Source organism: Dromiciops gliroides, chromosome 2, assembly GCF_019393635.1.
Source record: "Dromiciops gliroides isolate mDroGli1 chromosome 2, mDroGli1.pri, whole genome shotgun sequence".
Lineage (NCBI taxonomy): Eukaryota > Metazoa > Chordata > Mammalia > Microbiotheria > Microbiotheriidae > Dromiciops > Dromiciops gliroides.
In genome coordinates, this window is record NC_057862.1 from 341,208,349 (window position 1) to 341,220,473 (window position 12,125).

The 12,125-nt window shown below is 46.0% G+C and overlaps 1 protein-coding gene across 1 annotated transcript in view; it reads right to left on the minus strand.

Annotated features, from left to right (window-relative positions):
• Positions 1-8,807, minus strand: part of LOC122744570 (rho GTPase-activating protein 7-like) — a 119,749-nt gene extending 110,942 nt beyond the window's left edge. The window contains exon 1 of the mRNA XM_043990102.1: positions 8,574-8,807. Coding sequence (XP_043846037.1) covers positions 8,574-8,718 — 145 coding nt within the window. The 5' untranslated portion in view covers positions 8,719-8,807. The remainder of the gene's footprint in view (positions 1-8,573) is intronic.
• Between the last annotated feature and the right edge of the window lie 3,318 nt (positions 8,808-12,125).

Sequence of the window (12,125 nt, forward strand, 5' to 3'; positions counted from 1 at the left end):
TTTTCCCAGGAGCTGATGAGCAGCCTCAGACAACAGACAGCATCACTGGTGTTAGGGATATTCCCGATTCTCCACCCAGCAAAGGTTCCATCTAATCTCACTCCTCCAAGTGGCTGTGGAGTGGAGAAGCCAGCCCGCTGAAAGGTGAGGGCGACCTTAGGAAGGGAGAGTGGAGCACAAAGAGAAAGGAAGGAAAGGAGAGGAGAGGAGAGGAAAAGAGAGAAGGGAAGGGAGGAGGGGAGGGGAGAGCAGTGACCAAGTGGGTCAGTTTCTGAGCCCCAAAGGGCATACCTCTGGTCCCCTCCCCCAAGACAGGCCCCCTCCTCACTCCCATAACCTCACACCAGATGAATCAAGTTTGCTTGAGCCCCAGAGACATTTCAGTCAGCTGGGGCTGTTTGCTGCCAGACCCAAGAACACAGTGAGAGAAAACAGCTGTGAGAAAATAGAAAAGGAAAACACACATACTCATACACAGACACACAGGCCCTGGGACGCTCCCAGGGCATCAGAAATAGCCCTGAATAGTACATATTTCTCCCTGTTCTCAGTGACTCTGCATAGAGACACCCCAGCCCCCTTCGCAAACGGGCCTCAAGAGTTTACTCTCCATCGAAGGCTTGAAAGTCAGCGTCCAAGGGCCCAAGTGTGGTAGGGGGCCTGTACCCTTCTCTCTGGGGGTACCCACCTTCACCCAGCCCTATTCTAGTTCCTCAAGTGGCTCCCGGGATAAGCCCCTAAGCCACAGGGGGGAAGCAAAGTAGGAATACCTCTACTCCCCCCAAGTTTATCTGAACTAACCTTTGGGTTCTACTGCCTTACTAGACATACAGAAGCTCTAAGTGAGGCCCTCAAGCCATGGGGAGGGCCAAGGCTTTGATGGCAGTGGTGAGGTTGAGGAACCTCATTGCCATGAGCGTTAGCTGACACTTCACTGCCTGCCACCCTTCCCAGGGACCCTTTAATTTACCCCCATCGTAATGATCCCATGCTGGCATGCCCTGCCTAGTTGGGCCCTCACGTTGCCCACCCCACCCCATGCTCCATTCTAGCATCTGCTCCTATCTTACCCCTGCCACTATATACTGTCGCCCACAAGTGCACATTGTCTAGTGTTTCTAGACAAGGAAAGCATATCTACAAATTCAAAAACCAGACAGCCCTTCCCTACCCCTCTATATTGCGCCCATAGAACAATTCTACCTTCATATCCATCATCCTACAAGCCATTTTTTTCTACTCCCTTGTATTTCCCAGAGTCCATCTCCACATCCTTCATCATCTTCCCGACACATTTATCCCTCACCCCGACCACATCCCCCCATATGTCACTGCTCCCTCAGATTCAGACTGTGAACTGCAGACAGCTTCCTACCTTCCATTGGGGATCCAGGCTTGGGGGACTGGTCAGACACTTCCCCACTCAGAGCCCTTCGACACTGGTCTGGCTGTACCGAGAGCCCAGATGTTGTGCTGCATTCGGACCAGTGAACACAGCTGTCTGCCCTCCACTTCCCCTCCTCCCAGGCTGGGTGGGGAGAGCTGCCTCTGAGAGCCCCTGCCCGAGAAACAACTGCCAGAAATGCTTCCAAGAGGCTCAGCCGCCAAGTGACTCTCTCCAGCCCCTCCACGGCCTCCCAACCACACGGCTGCCTTTCCCTCTGCTGGGGAGGCTGAAGGGGGAGGAGGCCTCCAGACTCTGACCCTTCCCAAATGACCCCCAGAGTATCTCTAGGGGCCACCTTCAGCTCTGAACCACTGCTCAGAGCTGAGCTCTCCCAGTGAAGAGGGGACAGGCCCCAACACGTATCGAATGTCATAAAATACTGAAGGAGGCACACCCCGAATCCAGCAAGGCCTTCACTATGCATCTGGAGTCCCCTGTGTCTGGGCCCAGAGTAGCCCCAGGAGGCAGGGGGGGGGAATCTGGCTCTGATTTCCTGTTGCACGGGCTCCTTGGTTGGGTTCAACCTCCCTACCCCTCGTGCCCAACCCTTTTTAAAAGCATAGAACCAGAGAGGGTCTCTGAGATCATCAAGTTCAACCCCCTCATTTTATATTTGGGGAAACCGGGCCCCAGAATGAGAAAGCAATTTGTCTGAAGCTGCACAGCAAGTTAATGGGAGGGGTTAGGACTAGAACCCAGATCTTCCCACCCCAAGTCCCATGTTAACAGTCCATTAAGAACAGAAGATTGTTGCCTTGAATGCACCTGTTACGGCCACTGGGGCTCTCATCAGGAATCCACCTGTCAGTCAAGAAGAATGTGGGCAGAAATAGTAGAGTGAGACAGAATTTGCCTTCAAGGAGCAGGGGGGGAAGGACACATGCTCACAGATAAAGATAAGCCATCCACAAAATGATGAGGTTTGGGAGCGCACTAACAACTCAGAGAATTTAAAAAAAAAAAGCTCTTTTATAGGAGACGGCACTTGAGCTGAAGCTTGAGGGAAGGTAGGGCCCATAAGAGATAGGAATCAAAAGGGAGTACATTCCTGGTATAGGGGACTGCCTGGATAAAGGCAAGGAGGGAGGATATGGGATGTAGTGTATTGTATAGGGAATGGCCCAGTTAGACTGGTGTGTGTGTGTGTGTGTGTGTGTGTGTGTGTGTGCGCGCGCGCGCGCGCGGGCGCGCACGAGCGTACACACATTCACATGCATGCCTGTGTTTGTATGGGGGAGGGAATTAAACCATGCTTAATTTTATTCCCTTTTCCACAACTTTATCAACTCCCCAGATGCTTAGTAAGTGGATAGCGACTGACCCTGGAAGACCCAAGTTCAAATCTGTTCTCAGACATTTACTAGCTGTGTGACCCTTGGCAAGTGATTTGACTTGCTTGCCTCAGTTTTACTCAACTGTAAAATGGGGATTTAAAATAGCACCTAATGGGGCAGCTAGGTGGCACAGTGGATTCAGGAGGACCTGAGTTCAAATCCAGCCTCAGACACTTGACACTAGCTGTGTGACCCTGGGCAAGTCATTTAACCCTCATTGCCCTTCAAAAAAATAAAATAAAATAAAATAGCCCCTAATTCGCAAGGTTGTTGTGAGGATCAAATGAGGCAGTGTTTGTAAAGTACTTAGTACAGTGTCTGACATCTTTTCCTTCCTTCCTTCCTCCAGTTTTGGCACCATCAACATCATCACTTCTGCCATTGTTCCCAGATGTGGTATGTCAATCTATCTAATCTAAGTGGCCTGACTCCACTTACTATCCCTGTAACTTTCAGGACTAAATCGACTCTCCATCCACTACACCTTTGTGTACTGTCTCCTTTGTTTGACTATAACCTCCTTAAGGTCAAAGCTAACTTTTCTTTTTTTGTGTTTCTAACCCCAGCCATCGACATAGTGCTTGGCACATAGTAAATAGTAAAGCTTAATTAATGCTTTTTTATTCATTTCATTCAAGTAGTTAAGAAATAGTCAACATTTTGAGCGTGCTGAGTATGCATATTTCATTATTAGACACTTCAGGGATAGCATCTGCCTATCATTCATTCAACAAGTATTTGGTTGTTTTTTTGGTTTGAGGGTTTTAGATTTTGTTTGTTTTTGGCAATGGGGGTTAGGTGACTTGCCCAGGGTCATACAGGTATTAAGTGTCTGAGGATGGATTTGAACTCAAGTCAACCTGACTCCAGGGCAGGTGTTCTATCCACACTGAGCCACCTAGCTGTCCCCTAACAAGCCTTTGTAAGGCATCTACTGTATTTGTATAAAGGGTTGGAAGCAAATGATCATAGACTTAGACCTGGAAAGGACCTGAGAGGTCATTTTGATGAAAAACCCTCATTTTACAGATAAGGAAACTGAGGCCCAGAGAGGGCCAGTTACTTGCCCAACTTCACACAAGCAGTATCAGAGCCAGAATTTGAACCAAGATCCTTTGTCTCCAAAGGAGGGGGTAGAAAGATGAATAAGGCAGATCCCATCTTCAAAGAACTAAGAATCTACTACAGGAGACAAGACAAACAGGGAAAATATCACACAGGATAATTCATCCATCCACAAAGAGAATATGAAAAAGAGACAGCCCAATGGACAATACCCCCCACTTTCCCAGGGCATAAGCAAATGCTGTATTTATCCTCACACAGCAGATGGAGGAAAATGTTCAGCCAACTAAAGTCTACCTGCTTTGCTGCTAGCAAACATCCAGGTCATGCACACAAGATCACAGATTTAAAGCTAGACAAGGTCTTAAAGGTCATTGAATCCAATCCCCTACAGTTGAGGAAACTGAAATTCAGAGAGGCCATGTCATATCAGTATTAAGTGACAGAAGGAAGATTTGAATCCAGGTCTGACTTCAAAAGCAACAGAGTGTTCTGAACATTGAACCACCTTTCCTCTCTGCACCCTAGGTGCCCTCCACTGATAGTCTCCTTTGTTTTTCTGCTCAACTTGAACAAAAGGATAAGAATCTTTTTTTTAATAGGCAACTGGGATTAAATTACTTGCCCACACAGCTAGTAAGTATCTGAGTCTGGAGTCGAACCCAGGTCTTTCTGGGGTTGTTTTTTTTTTGGTTGGTTTTTGTTTGTTTGTTTGTTTGTTTTGGTGAGGCAATTGGGGTTAAGTGACTAGCCCAGGGTCACACAGCTAGTAAGTGTCAAGTGTCTAAGGTCGGACTTGAACTCAGGTCCTCCTGACTCAAGGGCCAGTGCTCTATCCACTGTGCCACCTAGCTGCCCCCGGACCCAGGTCTTCCTGACTCCAATCCCAGCTCTCTATCTATTGCACCACCTCTCCCCAATTATCTTACTTTGATGAACACACACATGCACACACACACACACACACACACATACACATACACATTCACACACATACTCTTTCACATTATCAATGAATCCTAGAAAATGCACGATTCTGGTCTATAGTGTATAGCAGTGAGAATAAGAAGGGAAAGAAAGAAGTAGGTTCTAGAGCCAGGCTCCAGATGGGATGACAATAGCACTGGAAAGGAGATAGGTACTTAGGTATTGGATGCAGGAGATTTCTGAAACTAAGAAGCTAGAAGTAGGTCAAAAGGCTTAAAGCCTTGACTTGGCATTCAATGATCAGGAAAGATTTAGAAAACGATGAAAAGGTAAAGGCAAAAGTCCACTGGCAAGGTCCTAAGGAGAAAAAACAGGATGCTACAACAGAAAGCACACTGGATTTGGGGCCAGGTAACCTGGGTTCAAATCCTCTCTGCCATCTACTTTCTGTGTGACCTTGGGCAAGTCTCTTAATCCCTTTGGGCCTCTGTTTGCTCATCTGTAAAATGAGGTCATTGGACTAGAAGATGGATTCTAAGGTCCCTTCCAATATCTTTGAGGAGCTTGTAGCCAGAGCAACTCAAAAAGGTCCTCTTTGATGTTTTTTCCCCCACCTCTTTATACCTAGTCTGCACATAATGAACACTCCAGAAAGGCAACGGCCTGAGTAAGATGCAACAAGGGACTGAGTCTTCCCTGATTAGAGTGAATTTAGGAAAGGGAAACCATCAGATGATAATCACAGAGCCTGATCATGAACCAATTCTTTCCATATTTCAGGCGACATGTGAGAAAGGCAACAGAGAGACAGTGTGGCCCAGTAAGTAGAGGACTAGGCTTAGAGTCAGAATTTGGGTTCAAGTCAATAAATACTCAGACAAGTACTGGCCATGATTAAGTCACTTAACTGCTCAGTGCCCCCCCAGGTACTACCACTACCACTATCACTACTTCTGTTCCCTATTTTGAGAGGGACTTAGACGAGTGGCAATTAGGAGAAATATCCTACACACAAATCTCTCCTCTAGGTCTCTGGAGAGATTAATGTAAAAATATGTATTAGGAGCAGCAGCTAGTGGTGTGTTAAAGAAAAATACCCCTTTAACCAATTTCAGTAATTTGGGTTTTCATCACTGTCACAGTCAATCTCCCTCTATGGATTTCACTAACAGGGAGTCTTAACCTGTGTGTGTGTGTGTGTGTGTGTGTGTGTGTGGTGTGTGTGAGTGAGATGAATGTCTTTGGCAGTTCAGTAGAGCCTATGGACCTCAAAATAAATTTTTAAATAGATAAAAATACACAAAATTGGTCTCTCTCTGTATATACATATACACACATATATTTATACATATATACATGCAAATATACACATATATACACATACACACATGCACACAAATATACACATATGCACACACGCACACACATATATACACATCCATGGACACACAGAGAACCTATTATGTGCCAAGCACTGTGGTGAAGTGCTTTACCATTATTATTTCATTTGATCTTCACAATAACCCTGGAAGGCAGGTGCTGTCATTACCTCCATTTTACCACCTTGGAGGTGCCCCTCACTTGGGGGTATCTCCGTGTGTGTCTGTCTCTTTGTCCCTGCATGTCTGTCTCTGTGTCTGTATCTCTCCATATATACATATACACACACACATATAGACATATGTTATTTTCATTATTATTATTATTATTATCATAAGGGAAAGAGGACCTTGGGGACTAGGAATCAGGAAATTGAGTTCTAGTCCCAGCTCCCCCTGTAATCACAGCACTGGACAAATTACATCATTTGAGCCTGTTTCTTCATCTGTAAATTGAAAATAATACCCACCATGCCTACCTTACAGGGTTGTGGGGGAAGGTGCTCAGAAATGTTTAACATGTCATATAAATTCAAGACTGGCATGTTACTTCAGGGATAGGTTGGCCCAGACAACCTCTGAGGCCCATGTGAGTGGGAGATTCTAATTTGTGTGTGTGTGTGTGTGTGTGTGTGTGTGTGTGTTTGTAATTTTTTTTGGTGAGGCAATTGGGGCTAAGTGACTTGCCCAGAGTCACACAGCTAGTAAGTATCAAGTGTCTGAGGCCGGATTTGAACTCAGGTCCTCCTGACTCCAGGGCTGGTGCTTTATCCACTGCACACCTAGCTGTCCCCGAGATTCTAATTTTTAAAAAAAGATACTACGCTTGGTTCTTGGGGGAGCCCCTCACTTCTCCAGAAAAGACCCAGAGTGCCAAGTGAGTGGTTTGTCTTATCAGAGGGAGCTCAATGAGTTACTTAAAATTTCAGAGTCCCAAATATTTCATTCTTTGGCAAATAAGAACCATGTTTGAGGGAAGAAAGTGAAAATGGGTCCTTGTGTTTTTTTCAATGCAATTTATTTAAGGAACAGAAAGAAGGCCAGTGCCGCTGGGTCACAGAATCCATAGAGAGCAGCAGAGTATGAGGCTGGAAAGGTAGGAAAAGGACAATCACACAAGTAAGCTGAAATCACACACAGAGTTAAGTTGCTTGATAGTAAGAGGTGGCTTTAGGAAATTAGGCCAGAGGGTAAAGGAGAAAGTCTCTTCTCAAAGAACATGCCGGGTGCCTGACACTGTTCTAAACAGTGAGACTGGAGAAGGATTCATCGATTGCAAATGTTGATCTTCCAATTTACGCCATGGGGCAGAGCTTTTCAGGGCCTGCACATTGTCGAGGGTGACACAGCCACCTCATGCTCTTGAGGGGGGCCCTCAACCCCTTTCTCCCTGCGCAGACTTTCCATCTCTGACAGCAGCAAGGCCACTGGCCGGCTGGCCTGCAGAGAGTGGAATGCAGTCTCTGGGCTCTCAATCTTGCACTGCTTACGTTTTGTTTCTAGGTTTTGTTGTAGCAACCGCCTGGAGGAGGCCAGGTATCTTTTCCCGGACAGAGAGGCCCAGGGACCACACTGACGTCTGGCCCAGAGGGTCAGCACACTGCATATTATGTAACCTCTCCAGCCTCCTCTAAGTTCCAGAAAAAGGGTGGCCCGAGGAACCTGAGCCCCAATTCTCTCATGTTTCTTTGCTGCCTGCCTGCTCAGAATTTGGCCCTCAGTGCTGGCCCCAACATTCCCAGAGCTCCCGCCAGGGAACTGACCCTTCTTTTCTCTTTACTGAGAGTGGGAAGGAAGAAGAAACAGCAGGTACCTGTCACAGGCCAGAGCCAGAGGGTAGAGAATTCAGAGGTCATTTAGTCCAACTTCTGGAGACTGAAGCCCAAGAAATTTAAGTGACTGGAACAAGGTCACCTAGAGAGCCAAGACCTTAAAGCTGTCTTCTGACACAATAGATAGTAGTCTTTCTGCTACTCCACACTGCCAGTCCTAGGCTAAAACCCTCTCCCAGTCCAGGGCCTGGGCCCCTAAGGATCATCCCGGTTGGCTTAAGAAGCTCTCGCGCTCTCTCTCTCTCTCTCTCTCTCTCCAAGGCTCTCTCTTCCCCTATTTCCAAATGATAAACATCTACCACTTTGCCCATCCCACTCTTACCACGGGAAATTCCCTTTGCCCATCTGCTCACCCAGTCTAAAGTTAAACCCTACCTGAGCTTCTTCTAGAATTTTAGTTCTGAAAGATCAGAGCATTGTGATCAGGTGTTAGGATTAGAGGGTATGTTCAATAGATCTGAGGGGTGCCGCTTTTCCCTCCTATGTGGAACAACCTCAACAGACCATGAGCCACTCAACTCTGAAGCCTCTACGGGGAAGCCCTCCTCCTACCCCCTTCCTCCCTGCCCCCACTGGTCACCAGACTGACCTGTTAGCCTCCGCTCCCTTGCCCTCTTCCAGAACACCTCCCAGGCTCTGCTGGTGGAATCCTTGATATGCTCACTGAAGGCTCTCCGGAGCTGAGAGGGTCCCCGCACACCCACCCCAGTCCCTCTTGTCCAGCGGAACTCCATCAAGGGGAGGGATGGGGGGGGGATAGAAGGAAGCCTCGATCCTCTCAGAAAAGCTTCCCCTGTCCCAGTCCTGCACTCCTGGCTCCCTGCTTTCCAGCTGGATGGTGTGTGAGGCTCTGGAGAAGATGTCTGCATATGATTAGTTAACACCCCTTTTGGGGAGAGAGAATGAGGGAGTGAGAGAGCAACTCCTTCCAAACTGCTGAGGTCAGGCTGAGCTGAGAAGGAAACAGCTGCCCACTTGGGTCTCAAAGCCCCGGAGTACACAGCATACACTGCATCAGCAGGCCAGCCCCTCTTGCCCTGTTGCACAACACATGAGTGGGGATCCCCAGGATGGCATTTCTTGGGGGAAAGGGGTGACTGCTCTGTGAAACTGCTCCTCCCTCTCCCCTCGCCCCCACACCCACCATCCTTTCCAAGGCTCTCCCTTTATTTAACCAGCCCCTCAGCTCTTTACCTACTCAGGTCTGATCCATTGCTCATGGCTACTTCTGTCACTTGATTTGCTTGCAAGATTTGTGGGCATCAGGAACAAAAAGCACTCATCGCTTTTTTTCTTCTGATTTTAAGGGGTCTCCTCCTGTATTTTTTCTTTAAGATACCACCTATATTCACCATTCACTTCTTTTCGTGCTTATTGAATTCTCCATTCCTATTGCCATGAATTCTCCATTCTTATTGCCACCACTCTTGACCAGGCCATCTGCCTGGACTATTACAACACTGGCCTAATTGCCCACCTTTCTCCAGGGTCTCCCTCTTCCAACCCAATTCTATACATGTTACATATGGTAACACTCATAGTTTAAAGTTATATAGCACTTTGCAAATATAGAACATTCAGGCCCTTCTTAAATACTTCGGTGATGTGGGGCTCACTATCTCCCTAGGCAGCTTATTTATTCACTGTTGGAAAGTGCAAAAATTAGAAAGGTCCTAGACTAAGCTAAAATTTGCCTCCCTGTGACTTCCTAGTTTTTCTCTCTGGACTGATACAGAACCCATCCTAGCTCTCTTTCACAGGAAAGACTTCCAAAACATTTGGGTTTGCTTTCATGGGTCCCCTATTTTTTTTCCTTTTCCAAAGCAGAACATCCTCCCTTCCTTCAAACATTCCAAATATAATACATTTCCATACCCTTCACTATCATGGTCCCCAGTTCTGGATGTAATAGAACACAATGTGGTACAATGGAAAACACACTGACTCTGGAGTCAGAAGACCCGAATTCAAATCCCACCTTTGACATTTGTTACCTGAATGACTTTGGACAAGTCACTTAACCTCCCTGGGCCTCAGTTTCCTCATCTGGAAAATGAGGGTGTTGAATTTAGCCTCCAAGCTCTCAACCTATGATCCTGTCCCAAATGATCAATGTCCTTTTCTAAAATAAAGTGCCTAGATGTGGTCTGATGAACACAAACTACAGTATAGTAGCACTGTTTCTTTTCTCATCCTGAAAAATGTGCTTCTATTAATATTTCAGCCTAATATCACATTAGGTTTTCTGTTTGTTTTCTAGTCATGGTGTGCTATTAAGCTCATATTGAACTTAGGAGCATATAGCCTGCAATTCCCATCAGTCATAAGAGAAGAGCTGTTTCTAAAGATATATTTCTAGGTCTTTTTCACCTTAACTGCTATCGAGTCTGGTCATCCCCATCCTGTTTTTGATGATTTGAACCTAAGCTCCAAACTTCACTTTTATCACCATTAAGTTTCACTTCATTGCTTTCAGACCATCAAGGTCATTTAAAATCCTGATTCTATCTGTGAGGCATTAGCTGTCACCTTTAAATGCCCTGCAGGGTTCACTGCCTCCTCAGGGAGGTTCTAACCCAAGGCCCGGTTTACATGCTGCATCTTACATAAAGCCTTCCTTGATCGTCCCCTGGTGGGAAGTGAGCTCCCCCCAGATGTTCTCACAGGGTTTTATTTTTCCTTTAGTTATATCCTAATTTGTCTCATACTATCTATCCATCACTGTGCTATCTTCTCCATAAGATTCTAAGCTCCTTGAGGGAAAGGGCCACATCTTGGGCATACAATGCCTGCACTTTACTCACACAACTACTGCCTTGGTTCAGTTATTCTCCTCTAGGTACACTGGCCTTGCTGCTATTTCTTGTACCAGACATTCCACCTCCCAGCCCTCTGCATTTTCACCAGCTGTCCTCCATGTCCAGAAACCTCTCCCTCCTTATTTCTACCTCTTGGTTTCCATAGTTTTCTTTGGGTCCCAACTAAAATCCAAGAATCTTTTCTTGGTCCCACTAGCTTTAAGTGGGACTAGCATTCTCTGAGATCATCTCCAATTTATTCTGTATCTATCTGGTTTGTACAAAGTAGTCTATGTGTCTCCCATGTTATATTGGGAGCTCCTTGAGATTAGGGACTGTTTTTGCCTTTCTTCAGTATCTTTGTATCTTCAGTGCTTAGCACAGTGCCTGCACCTGGTGTTTAAAAATGCTTATAGATTGACTTGCCTACAACCTTCTGGTTGGTCTCCCTGCTTCAAGTCTCTCCCCTACTCCAGGCCATCACACACACTGCTGCTAAAGTGATTTTCCTTAAATGCAGACTTGGCCATGTGATTCTCCTAATCAATTCCAGTAGCTTCCTGTTACCTCTAGGATAAAATATAAAGCCTTCTGTTTAGTTTATAAAGTCTTTTATTACTTGGCCTCAACTATCTTTCCCAACTCATTGGACATTACTTCCTATCTAGAACTCTGCAATCCAACCACATGGGCCTTCTCTCTTTTTTTTCCATACACTGTACTCGGTCTCCCATGCCTGGAATTCACAACCTCTTCACTGCTACCTCAATCTTGGTCTGGGAGACCTCTAAAGGTTTCACGTAGATGGTAAAGTTCCTTAGGGGAACACTTAGAGCTTGGTCAGACATGAAAGACAACAAGTCATCCGATGCATCCAAAGCCATCACCAGTTGTCTTGACTTTTGTGCTGCTACTAAACTACTAAACTTCGATGACTCACGAACAGGGAGTGACACTGATGACTTTGTGCCACTCTGCCTCATGTTCAATTCACTTGAAAATCAAGACATCAATTAGGCTTAATTTGACCTTATAGACCTGAAAAAGAAAAAGCACAGTCTTTTCTTTTCACAATCACACTGCCTGGCCATAATATCAGTTGGAACCCCAATAATTTTGGCCATTAAACAGGACCCTAAATTATAACACCATCTTGCAATTGAACTTACCCTGCAGGCACAAGGGATATCACCCGTGATCCTCTTCAAAAACGGAGGATGAACAACAAAAATGGTGTTGTTGCCTTAAAAGCAGGACTCTTCCCTTTGGACTGTGTATTCCCTACTTCAAAGATAGCATTTTGTATAGCATCCCTAGAATTTATAGGGTCCAGCCCAGCAAAT